Here is a 21349-nt window from a genome sequence, read left to right as displayed (position 1 = left end):
CTATTATTATGTTTGTTTTATGGATGGGGAAACCGAGGCACCCCGAGCTTATAAGGCTTGCCCAGGGTCACACAGCTAGTAAGTGGCAGAGCTGGGAATTGAATAGGTCCCTTGGGCTGTGTCATTTTTAAAAATAATAGGCTATGAGAGCTGACAGGGTTCCCAGCTTCAGGCTTAAAGCAACGCTGAGTGATACACACCACATGAATGGCTGGGCCCAGTCTGAACCCAGATCCACTGGGTTTAAGTCCTGCAGTCCCCACAATACTGCTAAGCACTTTTAAAGCCATCTGGCTATTCATGTGGTGGAAATCAAACCAACATAGGCCTGAATTCCACTCTGCTACTGCTACCTCTGTGACAATGACCAAAGGACTCTCACTCCTGGGGTCTCCATCTCCCTTATGGTAAAATGAAGGTTGGAGTCTTAGGGTTGTTGGGTGATTCCCTATGATTCACATAGGTCAAGTAATTAGAACAGGCCTGGCACACTACACATGTCCTTTGCCTCAATTTCCTCATCTGTAAAATGATACTTATAGTACTTACATCTCAGAATTGGTATTAAGATTAAATGCGCTAATGCAAGCAATGTGCCTCTAGAATAGCGCCTGTTACATGATAAATGCTTAATTAATGTTAGTGATTGCCAGTACCCTACTGCTTTGCCTTCCGTTCTTTCTGGATGAAGTGGGAGTAAAAATCAAACCAACAGAGCAAGTGTCCCTCTGTTCCTCCCGCAAGTCTCTGGGCCCCTCCCCTGTTTAAGAGGTGCACTTGGCTTTGAGGTCCAGACCTCCGGACCACGTGGCCTGCTCTAATTTCCCAGGCCCTGATCTGTTCCCGGCTCCTAATGACGCAGCTGGTAATAGGATTGTGGCTTCCCTCTGGGGCAGACGCGCAGGCCATGGCCGTGGGGCTGGTGACTGGTGCTCAGCACCCCTGACCACCTGCCTGCAGAGCAGCCAGGGCCCCTGGCTGGGACCCTGAGCCCTCGGCTGGCCTCACGTGCATGGAATGGTGCTGTGCTCCGTGCCAGCAGGCTGGGCTTACCATGGTGCCAGGCGCTGTCCTGGCACGAGGGAGGGATGTGTGCAAGCGGAATGGACTCCTCATCCTGTCTGTTCTATCTGTCACCGTGGGCTGCCTTCTCGGTTTCTTCCTGAGGACCCGTCGCCTCTCACCACAGGTCAGCCACCCAGAGCTTCACCGGGGCCCATTGAGGAGGGTTGTGTGGGCCTGAGGGCTCTGGGAATCACAGTCCTACTCCATGGCTCCCTGGTGACCTGAGAGGGGGTGAGTCACTCTGCCTCTCTGGGTCCCAGTTTTCTTATCTGTAGCACGGGTGTGAGAGCACACTGCAGGACTAGAGTGAGAGCCAATAAAACAGTGCAGAAAGTGGTTTCAAACTGCATCACTAGGTGAATGAGAAGCAAGGCCATCTCATTAGAATAACCACAGGGTGAAGAGACGTGGGAACAAGAAGAATGGGGACAGGTAAGAGTGCAAGGCAGGCATCGGAGAACACCCNCTAGGTGAATGAGAAGCAAGGCCATCTCATTAGAATAACCACAGGGTGAAGAGACGTGGGAACAAGAAGAATGGGGACAGGCATCGGAGAACACCTCCTACAGTAGCTCAGATGAATAGAGCGCCAGGAAGGGTATGCCAGGCAGGAACAGCAGGAGCGAGATGCAGGGCCATGAAAGATTGGGCGTGTGTAGAGCAGGCTGTTCCTGCTGGAACGAACACTAGGAGGCAGGGGCTGGAGCTGAGGGACCATCGGCCTCCGGACCCCATCACCAAGCCCGGGCCTGGGACAGCCATGAGTAGCTTTGGGCCAGAGAGCAAAATGGTCAGATCTCAGCTTAGAGAGCTCACTCGGGTGCTGAGTGCAGGCTGGGGTAGTGATGCAGGCAAGGGGTGAGGGATGGCTGCAGGGGTGAGACCTGACAGCAGGAGGAACCGGCACTTGTGAGAACTGTTTCCAAAAGAGGAGCCCTCGGGATGTGGTAGCGGATTGGCTGCGGGGCAGGAAATCGGGCCAGGCCCCCAGGGTTCCGACCTGTGTGACGGCCTGAGCAGGGGCCCCGTTCCCTCTCGGCACTCATCTCCCCCACGACAGGGAATGACACTCACACGGCATTAAAGAAAAGATTATTCTGACACTTGTTCTAACAGTAAGGGAGATTTTATTCAGGACTATTGTGGAGGTGTCAGGACCATGGGACTAGGGGAGAGAGATCAGGTTGAAGTCCGAACACAACGAAGACAGCTGAGGATTGAGAGCCAAAGAGCATGGTGAGGGGCGAACAGATAGAAAGCAGCTAAGAGGAGACATGGAGGGTAAAGGGATTCCTGCTAAATCAACTTAGCAGGATTCTTGCTGAAGGTAAAGAGAGGGCATTCACACTAAACTGACTTGGCAGGATTTTTGCTCTAACTGAGCTAGGCAGGCCAAAGACAAGGCCGGCCAAAATGAGGGCTTAAAGTAGCCAGTCTCAACGTTTGAGCAAGGGGAGTGGGTCTTTGCCGATGGGCTCCTGGAAGATGCCCTATTTCATACAATTCCTCTTCCTGAAGCTCACGGATATTAGGTGTCCATACAGCTAGGGCTCGAGGCATCAGAGTAGGTCCCCCATGAGAAGGGAAACACCTGCTCCCTGATAACTGAGCCCCTATTACAACAGTAACACTGTTAAGCCACTCTTGGCTTTTAGGGAGAAGCATGGACTCTGGAGACAGCGGAACCCCGGATCCTGACTCAACTACTAAATGGCTGTGTGGCCCTAGGCAAAACTCTGTCTCCTTTTTGGGTCTCATTTTCCTTATCTGGAGTGGGGGGCACTGTATGTCTACCAGAAGTGTTTTGAAAATAAACAAGGATTCATGCAACATGTGAATGAATGAATGAATGAATGAATGAATGAATGAATGAATTACAGCAGTGCTGAGTGGCTGGTGCTCCCTCCCTCATCTGCCTGTCCAAGTCTGACCTATGTCAGGAACCACCTCATATTCCATATCTTATAAAAGTTCTTCCAGACCTGCCCCGCTCTAAACTAATACTCTGCTCCCACACACATGCCACGCTGGGCCTTCCGCTGTCACCAGCTGCCAGCTGTCTTGCTTCAGAGCTCTTTGTGCAGGTGTCTCCGGCTCCCGTCAGAATTCGGCTTGCTGACTATCACATGGGCTTTCAGGAGCCAAAATGTGAGTCTTGCTCAGTGCTTGTCACAGACACAGCCCTCGACTCTCTGCCGAATGAAATCGGCAATGGCATAAACAATCTGCAATCGACTTTCTTTAATTTCCCAGAGCAACAAAAAACATATTTCCTGCAGGAAGATTATTTTGTGAAAACAAATTGGAATGCTTCTCATTAAAAGCCAAGCTCCTCTGGGGCCTCCTTTGCCAAAGCGGCCTGCCCCATCTACTTGGAAATGCAAATGTGTTCCGGTCTGGATTAACCTGCCAGATAAATTGAAGAAAGGATGTGGAGTCTTAGAACAATTATTTGGCAGGAATTGGCTTTCTCAGCATCTTACTTTGAAATCCAGGAGTTGTTTCTGTGATCTCTGCCAGTGACTCAGAAACTAAACCCTTATTCTGTAAGCTTATGCAACAGGCAAAAGTCATAAACAATTTGCAAAATGGAAGAATGTCCTACTTGTGAAAAGAACTTACAAAATCACAGATTGTCTCTTTGGAAATTGTATCTCACTTAAAAAATACAGATTGTTTAGAGAGTTTCAGTGAAACCACAGTGAATTTACAATTGCATCCATTTTCCTTTCCTTCCTGGAATTCCACTAAAATGATAGTAATGGAATTGTTTAAAGATATAAACTCCCAGGAGAATATAAAGGGAGACAGTGGAGAAAAGAAGTCGAAGGAGTACAATAGATTAGGCAAGATGAGAAGTGGATAGAGTTGAATGATCTCACTTAGTAGGAGCACAGAAAGCTGAAACCAGTGTCTGTAGAAGCAGACACCACGTCAGTTTGGCTTGGAGAACTCCAGAAAGGTGCTGCACTTGAAAGGGCTCAGGCGCCACATGAAGCATGGAGTTAAGTCAGGGGCACTGGTTAGAATTTTGTTAACCAGAGCAATTAGGACCCCAAGTCTCCATCAGTTCATATAGTGAGGGGACTCCTATCCACTCATCTCTACTGTCCTTCCTGTCCCAAGGAACCTGAGAAGCTTGACCTTGGGAAATCAGGCCCACCTGTGTGTGTTGGGGAAGGGGAGGTGATGAGGCACATGCGTCCCACGAATTAGTGGCTTCCCCATAGGATTGCTGTCACCTGGGCTTCGGCACACCCTCACGCCCTAGTCAGAGGTAGGAAGAGACTTCTCACTGCAACCTCAGAGGAAACATCTCTAAATTCTGCTATCAAGGGGATTCCTCCCCATCCCATCTTATCCCCAGTAATAAAGTCAGACTGTCCCCCATCACGTTTCCTTGAGGAGCCATCCCTTGACAAGCTTCACTCATGCACACAGAAGTTTAGTGCCTTCCACTTACATATAAGCAGAAGCCAAGGTCAAAGCTTCTAACAGAAAGAGACTAAACAAACAGAAAACAAGGTCTCTAATGAAGCAAAGACAATGCAGGAAATAAAAGAAAAATTTTAAATCTTTTCTTAAGTGCTTTGGACTGGTGAGAGAAGATATCATGACTGTAAAACAGAACAGGATGCAAAAAGAAAGAACAATCCAAGAGCACAAAAGAGTTTTTGAAATCAAAAATTAATGAGCCAAGATAAAAATATCAAGAGCTAGTCTAAAGTTATGGAAATCAAAAGGAGATATAAAAGAAAATATAAGGAAATCAGAGGTATCCAACATCCAACCCCCTTATATGGGTTTTAGAGAGAGCTAGCAGAAAATGTAGAGAGAAAAATTTCACAGAGAATATAAGACACTTTCTCAGAAGCAAAATCTATGCACAGCACTATGAATTTTTAAAAAAGAGAGAGAAAATCAGAAATCTCATGCTGTGGTACATCACCATGAAAATTACAGAAAACTGGAAACTGACAGATAATCCTTAAATGGTTCTGAGGGAATAAAACAAGCCTCAGCTAAGGGATGGGAAGAATGGCTCCAGACATCATAAGCAACTAGAATCGAGAAGACAAGGGGAAATGCCTTTGACATTTGGAGGGAAAATTCTTTCAGACTAAGAATCTTATATTTGGCCAGACTACTCGGACGTAAGAGTACAATAAGGCATCTTTGCTCAAGCTCATGGGACTCAGAAGTTTCTCTCCCATTCACCCTTATTCTTTAAAGGTTTTCTGGAGCATTGGGAACCACAGTAGAACGGGACAAGGAGGTTTGATTTCTGGTCCTGCACTGTCACCGCTAAGTCCCCTCCCGCTCTTAGCTCAGCTAAACTAGGAAATCTTTAAAACCCTTTCTCAGCACCAAAATTCTATGAGTTGGGGCTTTTCAAAGTATCAGACTATTAACCAAGTGTTATGTTTACTTCGGTTTAAAAAAATATATACGGTTGCAAGTACAAAAATCTAACTTGGATGGTGCTTGAAAGTCTCTGTACAGGCCTCACCCACAACCTTACCCTCAGGAAGGTGGCCTCAAGTGAGGTTTGGCAGAAATAGCAAAACAAGTCAAATTTAAAAACTTAAAAACAGCACACTCAGTTAAATTTGAATTTCAGATGAACAACCAAAATTATTTGTTGGGGATCTTGGGTGGCTCAGCTGATTAAGGGTGCAACTTTGGCTCAGGTCATGATCTCATGGTCCGTGAGTCAAGCCCCGCGTCGGGCTCTGTGCTGACAGCTCGGAGCCCTCTTTGAACCCTCTGTAGCCTTCTCTCTGCCCCTCCACCCTGAGCATGTTCTCTCACGCACTCTCCTTCTCTCTCTTAAAAATAAACAAACATTTAAAAAATTATTTGTTGTTCATATGAAATTCAGGTTTAACTGGGCTTAGTGACCCCTTCTACTTCAGCTGCCAGGTTCCGGGCACGTGACTCTGGAAACAGCTGACAGGGCAAGGACTTGGCGTCCTAATCCAAGGCCTGTGAGGAAGCCCAGTGTAAGAACTCTGCCCTGTAGGGGCTCTTTATACTGAGGGGTGTCCCACCGACACAGCCTGATTCTCTCTCCTTCCGCAAGCAGGCTGGCAAGAGCCCATGATGGTGTGGGGGCAGGGTGGGGGTGGGGAGGCGCCAGAGAATGGGCCCAATGCAGAGTGAGAAACTGACTCAAGAATGCTATGGTCTGGGGGCGCCTTGGTGGCTCAGTCGGTTAAGCCTCCGACTTCGGCTCAGGTCATGATCTCACAGTTGGTGGGTTCGAGCCCCGCGTCGGGCTCTGTACTAACAGCTAGCTCACAGCCTGGAGCCTGTTTCAGATTCTGTACCTCCCTCTCTCTCTGATCTTCCCCTGCTCACGTTGCCTCTCTCTCTCTCTGTCTCTCTCTCTCTCCAAAATAAATAAAACATTTTTAAAAAATTAAAAAAAAAAAAGAATGCTATGGTCTGTTGGTGAATAGTCTCCCCGTAAACTAGACTGAGAACTCCATTGCAGGAACTCAGCCTAATTCATTCTGGAGTACTCAGCACGATGCTTGGCCATACGGGCTGAATGAACGTGTGAACAGTATATGGCCCTGCCCTCTAACCACTTACCATCTGATACATGAGAGAAACCTGTATACCACAAATGGGCAGATGGATGGTGCAGAGGTGGGGAGAGCTGTCATTTACTGTGATTTCTGAACATGTTCTCTCATCCAGGCACTCCGCCAGGTGCTTTATGTGCCTCCTCTCATTTAAGCCTCCAAATGATCCTATGAAGTGGTTGTTACCCTTTGTTACAGATGAGAAAAACTCAGAGAGATCAAGTAACTAGCTTAAGGTCACATAGCTAGTTATAGGGGGTCAAGACTGGAGCCCAAGTCTGTTTGGCTACAAAGCCAGTGCTTCCTCCTTGGACTCCATGGATGCATGCTGGACAGGGGAGGGCAGGTGAAACAGGGTGTAAACCTTCCTTTACAACAGGAAGGTTGTAAAGAACAGAACAAATGTGAAGTCGGTACCGCCCGCTATAATCCCGGCTCTTCCTGCATTTTCAGGAAATTAGCTACTTCCAGTTTCCTGGAGAGCTCTTGATGAGGATGTTGAAGATGCTGATCCTGCCGCTGGTGGTCTCCAGGTGAGGGAGGGCAGGTGTTTGGCTGGGAGGCCAGGGCTGGGAGGGAAGAAGATTGTACAGATTCGGTAGGTGCCCTGCTCCTGCTGTGGGTGGCTGGCCTGAAAATAGTGTGATTGGGGATCTTTATAGGCACTTAGTTGTGGCACGGGCTGCTGGAGCCTGGGTCGGTCAGTGGCACCAGGTATTTCAGTCCCATTCAACGGACTTTTTAGTGACTTCAAAGAGCGAGTTGGTGTCTAGGACGTGACCTGGCTCCCAGGCAGCTCAGGGCCAGGGAGTTCAGGGGTGGCTTCCCAGCAGAGGGGCTCTTGATGATGAAGGCAGCAGGGCGCAGACGGTTGGAGACACCTATGACATGATATCCTGGCTCAGCTGGCAACCTTGGACAGGTTCCCAAACTCCTCTGAGCTTCAGTTCCCTCACCTATATAATGAGAATAATAACTGCAAACCACTCCAAAGGGTGGTTGCGAGGACCATAGGAGACTCTACACTTGCGTGTGCCAGGTGTTCAGAGAGCTGGGTCACAGGGTGAGAGGGAGGGTGGTGAGAGGTGAAGTTGGGGGTGGGGGGCCCCCAGCTGGGTTAGGCAGTTAAGCAACTGACTCTTGCTTTCGGCTCAGGTCATGATCTTGAGATTCATGAGTTCGAGCCCCACACTGGGCTCTATGCTGACATCATGGAGCCTGCTTGGGATTCTTCTCTCCCTCTCTCTCTCTTAGCCCCTCCTCTACTGTTCTCTTCTCTTTGTCAAAATAAATTGACACTAACATTTTAAAAAAGAAAAGAATAGAAATCAGACTCTACTTACTGGGAGAGGGCGACTGGAAATCACTGGAGATCATCTGTCCCTACCAATGATGTGCAGAATGGCCTTGAGCAAGCCCTTGCCCCTTTCTGGGTCTCAGATTTTCCCACCTGTAACAAGCTGGCTGCTCCAGGTAGCATCTAGGAGCCCTTCATTGCTCTGAGGCTGTGGGTTGGAATCCTCACCTCCCAGGACTTCTCTTCAGGGAGGGAGGTAGACACATCTCTGAGTCCTGTGTATGTGTTGGTGGGGGAGCTCTGTCCCTTGGGGCAGGGTCATCACTTCCCCAGCCTCCCTACTGCTGAGCCCTGAGCCAGTCTGGTTCCCCTTTCCTTCTAGGGCAGAAAGGCATCTCTGCTCCCCTCAGGGGGCCTTTGTCAGGTACACAGGCAGGTAGCACTTAGGTCTCTCAGGAGGAAGCCTCCATCCCATCCCACTCTGCTGTTTAAATGCAGCCTCCCTCCCTCCAGAAGCTTTCTCTGATTCCTCAGCCCAGTCTGGTTGTCATCTCCTCTCTGTGCATCTTTTGAGTCACTACGTCAGTGAATCTGTCAAGGTCACCAGTAGCTTCCACATTGCTAAATCCAAAGGTCACTCTCAGTTCCTGCTCTGTGTGACGTCTCTCTCCACAGCAGTAGGGCCGCTGACCCCCTTTCCCTCCTTGACATCCTCCTCCTTGCACTCTTCCCCCAGCGGTTGCCTGCTCTCTGCCCCTCCACCCCAGCTTCTCTCTCTACTCCACTTCGGAATGTTGTCGCTTTTGGGACTTCTCTGGTCCATTCTCATGGGTACCCTCGCAAGCCCAACACTCCCAAGTACAGATCTCCCACCCAGATCTCTCGTCTGAGCACCGCACTCAAACTACCTATTTGACATCACTCCTGGATGTTCAACAGGTGTCTCAAATTTAGTGTCACCAACTTGTGTCACCCACAAACCAGTTCCTTCTCCTGTTTTCTCCTTGTCATTACACAGCATCTCCGTCCACCCGGTTGTTCAAACCTCCTCCCCTATTCCCTTCCCATGCCCACTGCCAGCCTGTCTGCCAGCGACTGTGTCTGGTTCTGCTTCCCAGTGCCAACCAGCTTCACCCCCACCACACAGGTCCAGACTCCACAGCACCTCACTGGCCTCCTGGCCTCGATCCCTGTTCCCCTCATACCCAGTCTCCACCCAGTGGTCCGAGTGACCTCCTGAGAAGCCATCTGGGCTGTGCTGTTCATTAGCAGGAATGAACATGGCATTTAGAACAGACCCTCCCGCCCTTACCCTCATCTCAGAGGCCCTGCCTGATCCTCCCCCGCCTGCACCCCACCTCACCCCAGGCCCCGCTCACTCCAGTCCCACTGGTTTTTTAGATCAGACCAAACCCTCCCCTACCTCAGGGTCTCACACATGCTGTTGCAGTTCCTTCTGCTTCCAACACTTTACCTCTCTTCCTTTTTTCCTCTTTTTTTTTTTTTTTTTTAATATAATTTATTGTCAAGTTGGCTAACATATAGTGTATACCGTGTGCTCAGTTTTGGGGGTAGATTCCCATGATTCATCGCTTACATACAAACCCAGTGCTCATCCCAGCAAGTGCCCTCCCTCCTCCATGCCCATCACCCATTTTCCCCTCCTCTTCCTCTTCTTTAGAGCTCCATGTCGCAGGCAGTGCCTTAGAAAGGCCCACCCCTCCCCTCCCCCACTACCACCTTCACGCTGCCTCATCACACTCTGTTCCTTTCCTGCACTTACCATCCACTGTTATCCTGTATGTATTCACTCGTTTGCTTGTTTCTTGGTCTCCCACAGGATGGTAAAGTCTGTAAAGGCAGACACAGTATTCTGCTGAGGTTCCCCTCTGGACCTAGCCAAGTGCCTGACACATAGTATGTACTCCCTAACACTTGTCAAGTGAATCAGTGAAGGAGTTCAACAATCATGTATTGTGCTCTCTGGGCACTTGGCCCTGTTCTGGGTGGTGCAGATACAGAGACCAATGAGGGTCAGTCCCCGAGGAGCTCACAGCCTGTGAGGGAGAAAACAGACGGTTACGTGACAGCTAAGTAAGTGTGTTGATGAGAGAAGCATAGGACTCTTCTTTTTTCTCCTTTTCCCCGGTTTTATTATGACATAAAGCACAGGAATCCCGTTAGGCGGCTTTACGGCCCTTTGCCATCGACTGTCCTTTACTGCCCAGGTGTCACCTCATACTCAGAGCAGAAACACCTCAAAGGCAGAGGGTCTGCATGGACCTGGAGTCACACAGACCTGGGCTTCCACCCCGGCACTGCCAGTTTCCGGCTGTGTGACCTTGGGCAAATCATTTAACTTTAAAAAAGTCCTGGAGTCAGGGTCAGAGCCTGGGACTTAGATCTGCTTCTACCACAGATTATCACGTGATCCTTGGTAAGGCGCCTTCACGCTGGGCCTCAGTTTACCCAGCTTACCTAGAGACTAAGGGCCTGTCCAGCTCTCCAAATGCTGTCTCTCACTAGATGAAAGTGCTTTCTGTGGGCTGGGAATGGAATGTGGTATTCGCTTGAGAAAAGCCAGAGTGTGTTCACACATCCCCTTTGTTTATTATACAGTTTGGGCTGGTGCAGAGCAACCACTATGTCACTGAAAAATGGAAGCACTTTAATATTTTCCTACTAAGGGAGAGCTGAACCTTAAGGGGGAAGAATGACACATTTCTAAGCCTCAAACCCTCTGTCCTTAAACTCATCTTCCTTTAGCTTCCACTGTGATCTATCCATCCATCGTTGCCCACAGTTCCCCAAGCTCTTGCTCCTAGCCGCTTCAAGGCTGGTGATCCCTGTCCTCAAGGAGCAGCCACTCTGGTGTGTTATCACTTGGGGCAGAGCAAAATCACCAGAGCTGCCCCAACAGTTCAAGGTCAGGGATTTTCTGCAGTATGGTCGCTCCAGGCCAGTGGGGGGATACACATTAAGGCACATTTGCTTCCAGGTCCAATAACCTGCAACTCTGGGCACCAGGCCACCTCTTTTCCAGCAGAATCTGTCACCCCCTCCCTATGCCACATCCCTGGGATCAGGCTGGTTACGTCATTAGTCCCGGAATGTGCCACCTGCTTTTCTGCCTCCATACCTTTGCTCCTGCTGTTCCTGCTTCCGCAAATGCCTTCTTCTCTTCCCAATTAAAGTCTCACTCTGTGTTCAAGACGTAGTTCAAGGTTCTGTCTGTGGTTCTCCCAGCCCTTCATTTATTGATAACAATGGATGATGACTTGTCTCCACCGCAGATGCTGCTCGTAACCCTGGATGCACCGTTTTGTTAGTTAAATGAATTCAGTCACAGCTGGCATACTGCATGATGGGGTACAGACCTCTTTTTCTGTACAGTCATGGAATTAGCATTCTTATCTGGACAAGCCACTCCTATGCTAAGAATTCCCTCTGCCAAGGTCACCAGTCGCTATGACCCCTCCATGGAGAAGGACCATGTGCATCACTATGTTTTTATGTGAGATAATGGGAGAGGGTCAGGTTGATTGTCTCCCTTGTCAGTCGTGGTGGTCAGTGTAATAGACTTTTGCAGAAGACAGAAAACGAGTAAACAAGCAAACAGGGATGATGAGGTGTAAAGAAGTACCGGTGGTAATGGTGGGCAGCTGACACCAAGGATGAGAAGACCCTATGCCTGCCTTCAAAAGTCTCACCATTTGGCAGGGGGACAGTCACAGAAACACTTTGTTTTAGAAAAAGGAGGCCCAACTTGAGGGAGGTGGGGCCAGCCAGCCTGGGTTGGAGCCCAGCTCAGTCAGTCATCCCACAGTCTGGCATCTTCCAGCTCTTGGGCCTCTTGTGTCTAGAATCCACTCCAAACCAGCCCCTGGCCTGAGCCCCCTCATCAGACAGGCAGGCCACAGTCCAGCTGAGCGCAGCCTCTCCTTGGCCGCTTGTGGCTTCATAATTCACAGTGAGGGAGGTGAGCAAACAGTGCTGGCAGGTGTGGCTGAGAATCTGAGACTCCAGGGGAAGAGCACTTGCTGGACCTGTGAACCTAATCAGGTCCCAGCATCTGAGCCTTAGTGACTTTCCCCGTAAAATGGGGAGAACACCCACCTCCCTCGCAGGGCTATTCTCAGAATGAAATAAGATTGTGTACTTGGAACACCCAGCATAGCTCCTGGTATGGTATGAAGGTCACATGTTTTGTCTAACTTACTAAGCCTTCTCCAAGGCCCAGAAGGCCCAGAAGAGATGCTTCATGAAACCCACCCCTGGTTTTTGCTTTCAGCAGGCAACCCCTTTGGGTGACCTTTTCTTTCTTTGTGCTTTCACTTAGCACCGGCAGCTTACTTGTCACTCTCTCCGGAAAGTCTCTCTTGACTCAGGCACACCTGGGAACACGGATACAGACCTGCACACAGCACTTCTCCCTCTGAGTCCCGCCCACCTGTGTCCATGGCAGCCTTCGCAGACGCGTGGACAGAGTACCATGCACGTCCACATGCACACACATGTCTCCTATGCCCAGAGCCATTCCCAGTGTGATGGTTGTTGAAGTCTCCTCACCCTCCATGAATTCCTAGCACTCACTACCTTTAGCTGTCCTCTGCCCTCACGTTCCTGCAACTAGTCAGAGGACGGCCTTTGCCAGTCTCCCATGGCACACACGTATTCTTTGGCTTCGAACAGTACAGAAATTTAGCAATTTTCTTTCTTCTTTTTTTNTCTAAGCGAAAGTCGGACTTAACCGACTAAGCCACTCAGGCGCCCCAGAAATTTAGCAATTTTCATTGTTGGGAGCAAGGTCACTGGTAAGGATTACACTGAGAAGTGTAAGCCATCTCTTAGTTCTCTTTCTCTCTGTACGTTAGTAATCTATTACTATGGAACCAATTACCACAAACTTAGCCAACTAATACAACACTCATTTATTATCTACTACTTATCCGTGGTTCAGAAGCCCAGGCATGGCTTAGTTGGATCCTCTGTTTGGGGTCTCATGAGGCTGCAAAGTGTAAGCTGAGCTGTGTTCTCATCTGAAGGCTTGGCTGGGGAAGAATCTATTTCCAAGCTCATTTGAGTTGTTGGGAGAAGTCATTTCCTAGTGGCTGTTTGTCTGGGGGCCTCGCTCCTTAATGCCACCTTTGGGTCCTAGAGGCTACCTGTGGTTCCCTGCCTTCTGGCTGTCTCCAAAGGCAAGCCCCAACATAGTCTTTTTGCTTCAACAAGGCCAAGAGGAGGATCCCTCACTCTCCACTCTTCTGAGACAGTCCTTTATAACATAATCATGAGCATGACATCTCATCGCTTTTGCCATATTCTGTTAGTTAGAAGCAAGTTCCAGATCCCACCTACACTTAGGGAGGGAGAGTATACAAGGGTGTGGATCATTGGAGGGTCAACTTAGAGTATATTATCCACTTTTCTTTCTCTCTCCGCACCTCCCTTCTCTCCACTCCTATTCCAAGACCAGCCAGAAATCCTGTCCTTATCTTTCACAAGCCATCTCCACTCATGCCCTGCTCCTGAAGTGGGGTGGGGTTGGGGTGCTCCTCAGCTTCCGGTCCAAGTGGCTCATCAAGGAATTTCTTCTAAACAAGGACAACTCTCTCATTATAAAAATAATTCTGAAGAAAATCAATTTCTTGGGGTACCAGAGTGGCTCAGTTGATTGAGCATTCAATTTCAGCTCAGGTCATAATCTCATAGCTGGTGGGTTTGAGTCCCCATCAGGATCTGTGCTGACAGCTGAGAGCCCAGGACCTGCTCTGGATTCTGGGTCTCCTTCTCTCACTGTCCCTCCCCTGCTTGTGCTCTGTCTCTCAAAAATAAATAAACATTAATGTTTTTAAAAAAAGAAAATAAATTTCTTTATCTCTTTTACAGGAGCATCCCAGGGCCTGCTATACAGTAGGTACCTAATAAATGAGTATTAAATGGGTTAAGAGCGGTGGAAGGGCAGCTAAGGCAGAATTCATGGAAGTGTCATGACCAACATTTGAACTGACCCTTGGAGGATGGTTAGGCATAATTTAAAAATTCTATAGGGGCACGTGGGTGGCTCAGTTGGTTGAGCATCTGACTCTTGATTTTGGCTCAGGTCATGATTCCAGGGTTGTGGAATCAAGCCCCACATCAGGCTCCACACTGAGCATGAAGTCTGCTTAATATTCTCTCTCTCTCTCTCTCTCTCTCTCTCTCTTTCTCTCTCTCTCTGTCTCCCCTACCCCACTCTCCCTCTGCCCTGTCCCCTGCTTGTGCCCTCTATCTCTAAAATTAAAAATAAATAAATACAAACCTATAATTACAAGCATTTCAGATAATTGAGGAAAAAATCCTCCTTTGACCCTGCATTCTGCCACTGTTAATTTTTCCCTATAAATGCTTGCTCTTATCATTCTTAGTAGTGAGTCACCAGGCCCAGGGTGCAGGGCATAGTCCTTGGCTGACTGTTTTAGAAGCTCACCCTCATCTGAGCCCCTGCACTGGTGGGGCTAGTCCTCTGATGCTGCTGAGAGGCAACCAAATAAACCAAATGCCAATTTATTCATTCACAATGATATAGCCAACTGCTAAGGTGCACAGGTGCACATGGTCTCTGGTCACAGCATTTCTCCCTGGAGCCCCACCTCTTGGGGAACCCACTGATTACATGCTTGCTGGCAAGTCAATTTAATTTTTTAAGTTATATAGCCAGTGTGGCTCCAGTTTGCTATTTTAGTTATTTTCCAGGTCCCACCTGGTGGAGTTCTGTCATAGGTGCATTTAACTTGAACAAAGTCAATTACAGATGCTGGGAAAAACAGAGAAAAATAATTTTTAAAGGAGGCAGGAGGCTGCCCCCATTCAGAGAGCTGTGCTCTTGAGGTGGGTGTGCTTTGCACGAAGCCAGTCTTAGTCCCCACATGCCTCTCAAAGTGTGAGCATCTCCCTGCAGCAACTGTGATTCTAGGGCGCGAAGAGAAGGTTGGGTTTGGGTTTTTTCCCCTTTACATCATGACTTCTGAGTGTACACCGACTGCTTCAGCTGGTGTTCACCTAAAGAAATAGCAACCCATTTCAAATTGGGAAGAAAGCTGTCTTGAGTGAACTTATATAAAACTAAACCTCCTCAACTTCACGGGCAACTTAAGGGACCTTCAAGGCAGATTTAATTATACTTGGTTTTTCCTTTACATACTGACTTCAGAACTGAATGTGCTGAATATGGTCTTACTCCTCTGTACAGCAGGAAGCCTAGTGTCTTCCTCTTGAGGCTTGTACCATTGGCCAAAGTCAGCTTTTTTCCTTCAGTGGAAGCTTCCAGCCAACCAGATAGAACTGGAACATTTGATCTTGCCACTAGCCCTGTTGCTCTGGTTCCTTCCACATGGTATCGCTGTTGAACACACGTCCTGCATGGTCTGGTTCAAGTCCGCACACCGCAGGTGCATATCCCTGCTCTGGCTCCTAGACCCCAATGAGTGCCCCATCCTTGTTCCTCAACGAAACCATGCCCTGAGCTTGGCTCCTTGGGATTGAGCTCTGATCCCTTTTCCCTCTTGTTGCATTAGCCCTGGGGGCTTTTAATGCCAGCAGATCTTAGCCATAGGCACTCTAGTATACCCTGACCCTAACTTCAAATCAAAGGGAGCAGGGATTGGGATCTTAGTCTCTTTTCTCTCAGAAGGCCCCTGACCTTCTCATGCAAACTGATGCACCTTTTCATAACTCTGCATGCAGTTCTTAAAGTTTCAAGGTCTTAAGGTATATCTATCAAACCACAAAGTCTCTCCTTCCTTTCCCCTGGACTAAGTGTCCTTATATTTGCCATTTGAAAACGTTTTCTAAAAAATGAAATTGGCTGCAAGGAGAGTATAAAAGAAGCCTCAGACAAAATTTAGAAAATTCCACCTCCAGTCACATCGGCCTAACAATAGTCTGATGGTCAGGACCTTCCACAACATTGTCACATCCTTGAAACAGGGTCCCCCTCCCGTGGGTGGTGCTTTGCAGCTCTCAGCTCTCTTCTCTCTGCTGCACTGCTGACTGATCCCATGCTAATTATGCCTCTTCTGCTAGAAAAGTCAAGCCTTTGGAGCCTTGGGGGCCTTCTTTCCTGTTTCCTCTCAGTAATTGCACCTGTCAGTACTCTGATCCCTTTTGCTTGTAATTTATAGTTTATCCCAAAGAGTATGGCAACTTTCTGTTCCTTTACATTCTTGGAGGATACCTTACTGTTACATCTGCAAAAAGAAATCTAGGTGCTTCTTCTTGTTTTTTTCTTTTTTCACTCAATGTGATGTCATAAGACTTGTCCATGCTGTACCCTCATCTCCATAATCTTGTTTTCATCTTCCACTTGGGTGGGAGCAGAGTTTGTGAAGCCTTTCTCCTTTTCCTTGGCGTTTAGAATGTTGTTGGATAGCCTTTGGGGGCATCACTGTGTCCCATGACTCCAGAGTTACCTTGAGTTCGGTTATTTACCACACTCTTGACCTCAGCCAGAGAGTAGACACAATGCCATCTGCGAATTTACAAAACTGTTTCCAGCAGGTGCCTTTTTATTTTTATTTGTTGGTGGCCCATCAATGCCCCAACTGGGCTGGAGTCTGCCTCTAAGCTTGAGGGGTCAACTGCGCCTTGTTTACAGGTCCCCAGACAGGCGACACCAGGAGGCAGGGGTGGGTCAGCCCAGCATCTGGATCCAGCCAGGGCCTCCAATCCTCCGCTTGTTCTTTGCCAAACCCTCCTCTCCCCTCATTCTTCAATTTCTTAAACCAGGCATCATTCAAGGGAAACTGAATCCATGTGTTTGTGATTCACTGATGCCGAACATGGCAGAATGTTTTGTAAGCTTCACATCACAGCAAAGAAATCCAAGTGCGTGTGTGGGTTTGTGTGTGACTGTGTGGTGTGTGTCTTTACATGTGCGTATGGTGTGCATGTATGTGTGTGCATGTGCATTCCTTTGTATTTATTGTTTTCCTTTCCATTTCTTGTAAGAATTTGAAACTGATTTTTCTTAGAATCAGGAAATCGTGTTTGGCCAAAGAAACCTAACACTCCCTTCTCCCCCTGCCTGAGGAACTCTAGCTTGGCAGAAAACTCCCAAACACCCACGTTCTGATTTATTGGAGATGTCCCTCGGCCAAGTAGTCCTTAAAGTCTGGTTTGGGAGCCGGTGTTCAGGGGGCAGCTGTTGGGGGTCCCCAGCACACAGCGAATGGGAGGGAGGCAGGAGGACCTGCGACCTGTGTTCTGGCTCCGCCCCTCAAGCTGTGGGGCGACTTTTCTCCGCAGAGCTCAGCTGACTTTTCTGATGGGAGCCCTGGGATTCTGTCCTTGGCCCTCTTGCCCAGTCAGCTGACCGCCTTACTCATCAAGAAGGGGAACATGGCCCAGCTGTGGGCTGCGGGTGGGGTCAGACTATCAGCCTGGTGACTCCGAAAACCTCCCCAGTTTTATCACCCGTCATAGACTCCCTTGCTCTTTCCCCCTTCTGGTAGAGAATTCCTAGCCATCCTGCAAGGATCCCTTCAGCAGCCACCTCCTCTGGGAAGCCTGGATTCCCAGGCTGGGCTAGGTCCTGCTTCTGGCCTCTCCCCATCATGGCCATGACCCAGGGTCATATGTTGTCCAGGTCTTTCCGCCAACTGGATGAAATTCCTTGAGGGCCAGAAACCCACCCCATTCATTTCTGGGAAGCAGAGCACCCAGAGAAAGTTTTCAACAGGGGGCAGGCTGGGAATATATGAGAGTCTGGGGCTGCATGGGAGGTTTTGAAAAGCTCCCACTACCCTTCTCCACAGAGAAGGCCACCCAGCCCGAGCCCTCAGTAAGGAGACACCAGGAGTCCCACTGGTGGAGAGGGAGGAGGCAGGAGACCTATCTTCCCTTATACTCTGGGGTGGGGGGTGGTTTTTCCTTCCTCAGGAGTGGGGCTCCTTACCATGGCATGGTGGCACTGGTCATAACCAGGCATCCCCAGGTTGTCGTTCCTAATGGTAGAGCAGAGTGGTGATCCTCCACGGAGCACTCTGGCTCCCTCACACCTGACAGTCTTTACCTAGGGGGAAAGAAAGGGGTAGGAGTTCAGCTCTCATGGAATCAGGAACTGGACTTGACCGTTAGTACACTTGGGAACACAGGCTTCCTGGTGGAAAGTGGTTAAGAATGATCAATGTTCAGACTGCAAGCACTGAGGGCTGCAGCTTTAGTTCCTCCAGCTTTTACTTTTGATTCAGTTCAAGCTTGTTATTTGCACATTATTTGTGAACATGTAATTTGCAAGCCTCAATTAAGCATTGTCCTGGTGTCCAGGGGCCTGGGAAGGAAGGACCTTCAGAGGGCAGTTAGGGATGACAAGAGAGCAGTGTCCCACATGCCTGGCTCTATGACTGGCCCCCACCCATCCCTTGTCCTTTCCCACCCCACCTCTGCACTCCGAGCCCCACAGCATCTAAAGTAGAACCACAGAACTTTGGTGTGTGTAGCTCCAGAGGGCAGAGCTGGGCCCAGAATGGGGAATTCTCTTCCCTGGAGGTGGATTTCATTCTGGCACCAGGAAGGACTTTCTAAGAAGCATAGCTAGCCCATATGGAGGGGCTGACAGAAGGTAGTGGGTTCTCTGGTCCTCAGAAGTGTGCAAGCAGAGGCAGTAGAGAAATGTGTGCCCTTGGTAGGGGGTACCAGATCCAGATGACCCCGGCTGTAGCCAAGTGGGAGTCTGGGCATCCTGCCTCAGGTCGTACGAGGAGTTGGCTTGAGGGTGGGGGCGTGGCAGAGCCATCTGGGAAGAGTAATGCGGCGCTAACGTGGCACTTGCTGTCAGCTGCTGGGCCTGTCATCTGCTGAGGTGGGGGACGGGGGCGGGGGGAGAAAGCAAGCCATGATGCTTAGAAGGGCTGAAGGGATCGTCATGGACCCCCAGATGCCTCCTCCCAGCTGCCTTTCTGGTAGACTCCCTGCAGCTGCATCCCGGGGCCAGTTTGGGGGAACCTCCCTGACTGGGTCAGCTGAGACCAGAGCCCAAGGACTGGGCCATGGGGCTCAGGGCCCCTTCCTGTCTCTGACATCCTAGTGCCAGAATGTTGTGACTATGGATATGGTCATACTAGTGGACCAGGGTTTTTGTTTAGCAAGTTGCTTACACATCTCCAGTGACTGGGAGTTCACTACTTCTCAGGGTGGTCCGTTCCAGGGCAGAACATTATTCCTGATGCTGAGCTGAGATCTCCTTCCCTATGGCTTTCCCTGCCAGTCCCAGCATTCCCCACCACAGCCCCTGCCCTCTCAACGGCCTCCCCAGGCCCGCGTCTCTGTCACCGCCACCTACCCCAGCTGCAAGACACACACCTCCCTCCCCCGTCCTTTTCCCAGTGGGCCTCCATGTCAGGATAGGTCCATGACCTTCTCGACGAGCTCCCCAGGGTTATGGCCCCACAGCCCGAGGGCCCACCAGCCCTTCAGCAGCCCCACTCCCCAGCTGACTCAGCAAGCTGGCAGCAAACACACCCCAAAGTCCCCTCCCCATGTGCTGCTGCTGCGACTCAGGAGCCCCCAACCCTCAGGGTTCGTGCTCTCCCAGCTGTGGAAGCCATGTCTGGCCCAACACGTGTCTGTGCTCAGTTTTATCATGTCAGACTTGGCCCGTGGTCCCAGCGTGGGTCTGCTTAGTCCCAGCTCCCTCATCCAACCCATTAGCTGTCGTCTACAAATCGGATCCACATGCTGTCAGTGGCCTTGGCCAAGCCGTTGATAAAAATGACCGGGAAGGAGAGGCTGAAGGAAGAGCCCCGAAGCATACCTCCAGGGACCCTCTCAGATTCTCTTCATTCAGGAGAGGGCACTGCCTCAGATAGTCACTCCCCAAAGTTCCCAGAAGTTCTGGTGCCAACAGCCTCAACATCACACAGACACACAGTGCCAGGGGCATCCCCTAAACCTGGCAAGGGAACCAAAGCTGGGAATCCACAATGGACACTCATGGTCATCAGACTTAAGGCGTCCTTTTAACAGTCTCATCTAGAATTGCATCCAGGTAAAACATCAGACACATCAGCAAAGCTGCACCCAGGCTAAGCCAGGCCCCAGGCTCTGAGGAGCTGGAACTGAGCCAGATTCAACCCTTCCCTGGAGAAGCTCACAGTCTGTTGGGGCAGAGACAGTGACATTGTAGAGCAAAAGCTAATAATTGGAGTGTATTGAATATTTATTATGTACCAGGCACTGTTCTAAACCTAGATTAACCCTCACCACGGACCATCATTTGCCTCCATTTTATCCTCCAGTGGAAACTGAGTCACTCAGAGGTGCAGGAACTTGACAGGGGCTCCTGGCTATTGACGGATAAATGTGGGAGCATATAGGAGCTGCTTAGCCTACCCAGGTGCACTCAGGGCTCTTCAGAGGGAGGTGGTGCCTGAGTGGAGACTGGAAAGATGAGTAGCTGTAGAAGGGGACAGGAAAGGAACACAGGAGGGGCAGGGGGGAGGGGACTGGGTTCCTCACTGCTTGAGCAGCACTCACTCCCTGCCAGCCTGTCATATGCTGGGCTACTGGTTGGACCCTGGAGACTCTGAGAGGAGTATACCAGCAAAGTGCCCCGTAACAAACTGGGAAGCACAGCGTTCTCTGGGGCAGAGGGTGAGGTGGCCCCTCAAGGAAGTCTTCCCAGAGGAAGTGACATCTAAGCTGACCATGGAAAGGTCAGGTGGAAATGTGTCAGGTTGGGGAAATGGGTGTGGGGTGGGGAAATGGGGGGGATAGAGAGTTCCAGGCTGAAGGAATAAGCGTGCAGAGGTGGTTCAGGGAGCAGCGGGGAGGCCAGGGTGGCTGAATGCATGAGTGAGGAGCACGACACTGAGTCCGGCCACACTGGACCCAAGGCATGGAGTGTGCACGGTTCTGAGGGAGTGGGGAGCCACCAAGGACTTCAAATAGGGAGGGGCCCCCAGCAGTCCAAGTGGTCTGTACACTGTCCACAGTGCGGGGCCTGGGCAGCGGTGGGTGCCTCCTGGTGTCAAGCGGGGTCATGATACCTACCTTAGCAGTTGGTGTTAGAACCGAGTGAGGGTCAGTAAACAGCCTTTTGCTCCCTCAATGAGAAGCCTGGCAGCCGCTACCTCCGTTCCCCCACCCCTACAAGTGAAGTAGTTACCAGATTGAAACAGGCTGGGCTGAAGGGCTGTTGCTCCCCAATCAGTGTAATCTCTTGATCCACAATCCCTGGGCTCTGGGTGGTGGCCAGATGGCTCAGGAGGGAATCCCAGACCTCTCGGCTCCCTGTGGCTCTTCCCCGGGGCCCAAGGAGCACCCAGCGAGGCTGGGAGTAGGTAAGGTAAGGTTACCTATTCTCCTCTCCCTGTAAATTACAGAGCCAAAAAAGACATTGGAGGTCATCCTCACAGAA

The 21349-nt window shown here is 49.9% G+C and overlaps 1 protein-coding gene across 2 annotated transcripts in view; it reads left to right on the top strand.

The window, feature by feature from the left end:
* Positions 1–1039: 1039 nt before the first annotated feature.
* Positions 1040–21349, top strand: part of SLC1A7 (solute carrier family 1 member 7) — a 44980-nt gene continuing 24670 nt past the window's right edge. For both annotated transcript variants that reach the window (XM_077779755.1, XM_077779754.1), the window contains exons 1-2: positions 1040–1189; positions 7110–7189. In XM_077779755.1, coding sequence (XP_077635881.1) covers positions 1055–1189; positions 7110–7189 — 215 coding nt within the window. In that variant the 5' untranslated portion in view covers positions 1040–1054. The remainder of the gene's footprint in view (positions 1190–7109; positions 7190–21349) is intronic.

Source organism: Crocuta crocuta, unplaced genomic scaffold (genome assembly GCF_008692635.1).
Source record: "Crocuta crocuta isolate KB4526 unplaced genomic scaffold, BGI_CrCroc_1.0 scaffold168, whole genome shotgun sequence".
Taxonomy (NCBI): Eukaryota; Metazoa; Chordata; class Mammalia; order Carnivora; family Hyaenidae; genus Crocuta; species Crocuta crocuta.
This window is presented reverse-complemented; position numbering and strand designations above follow the sequence as displayed.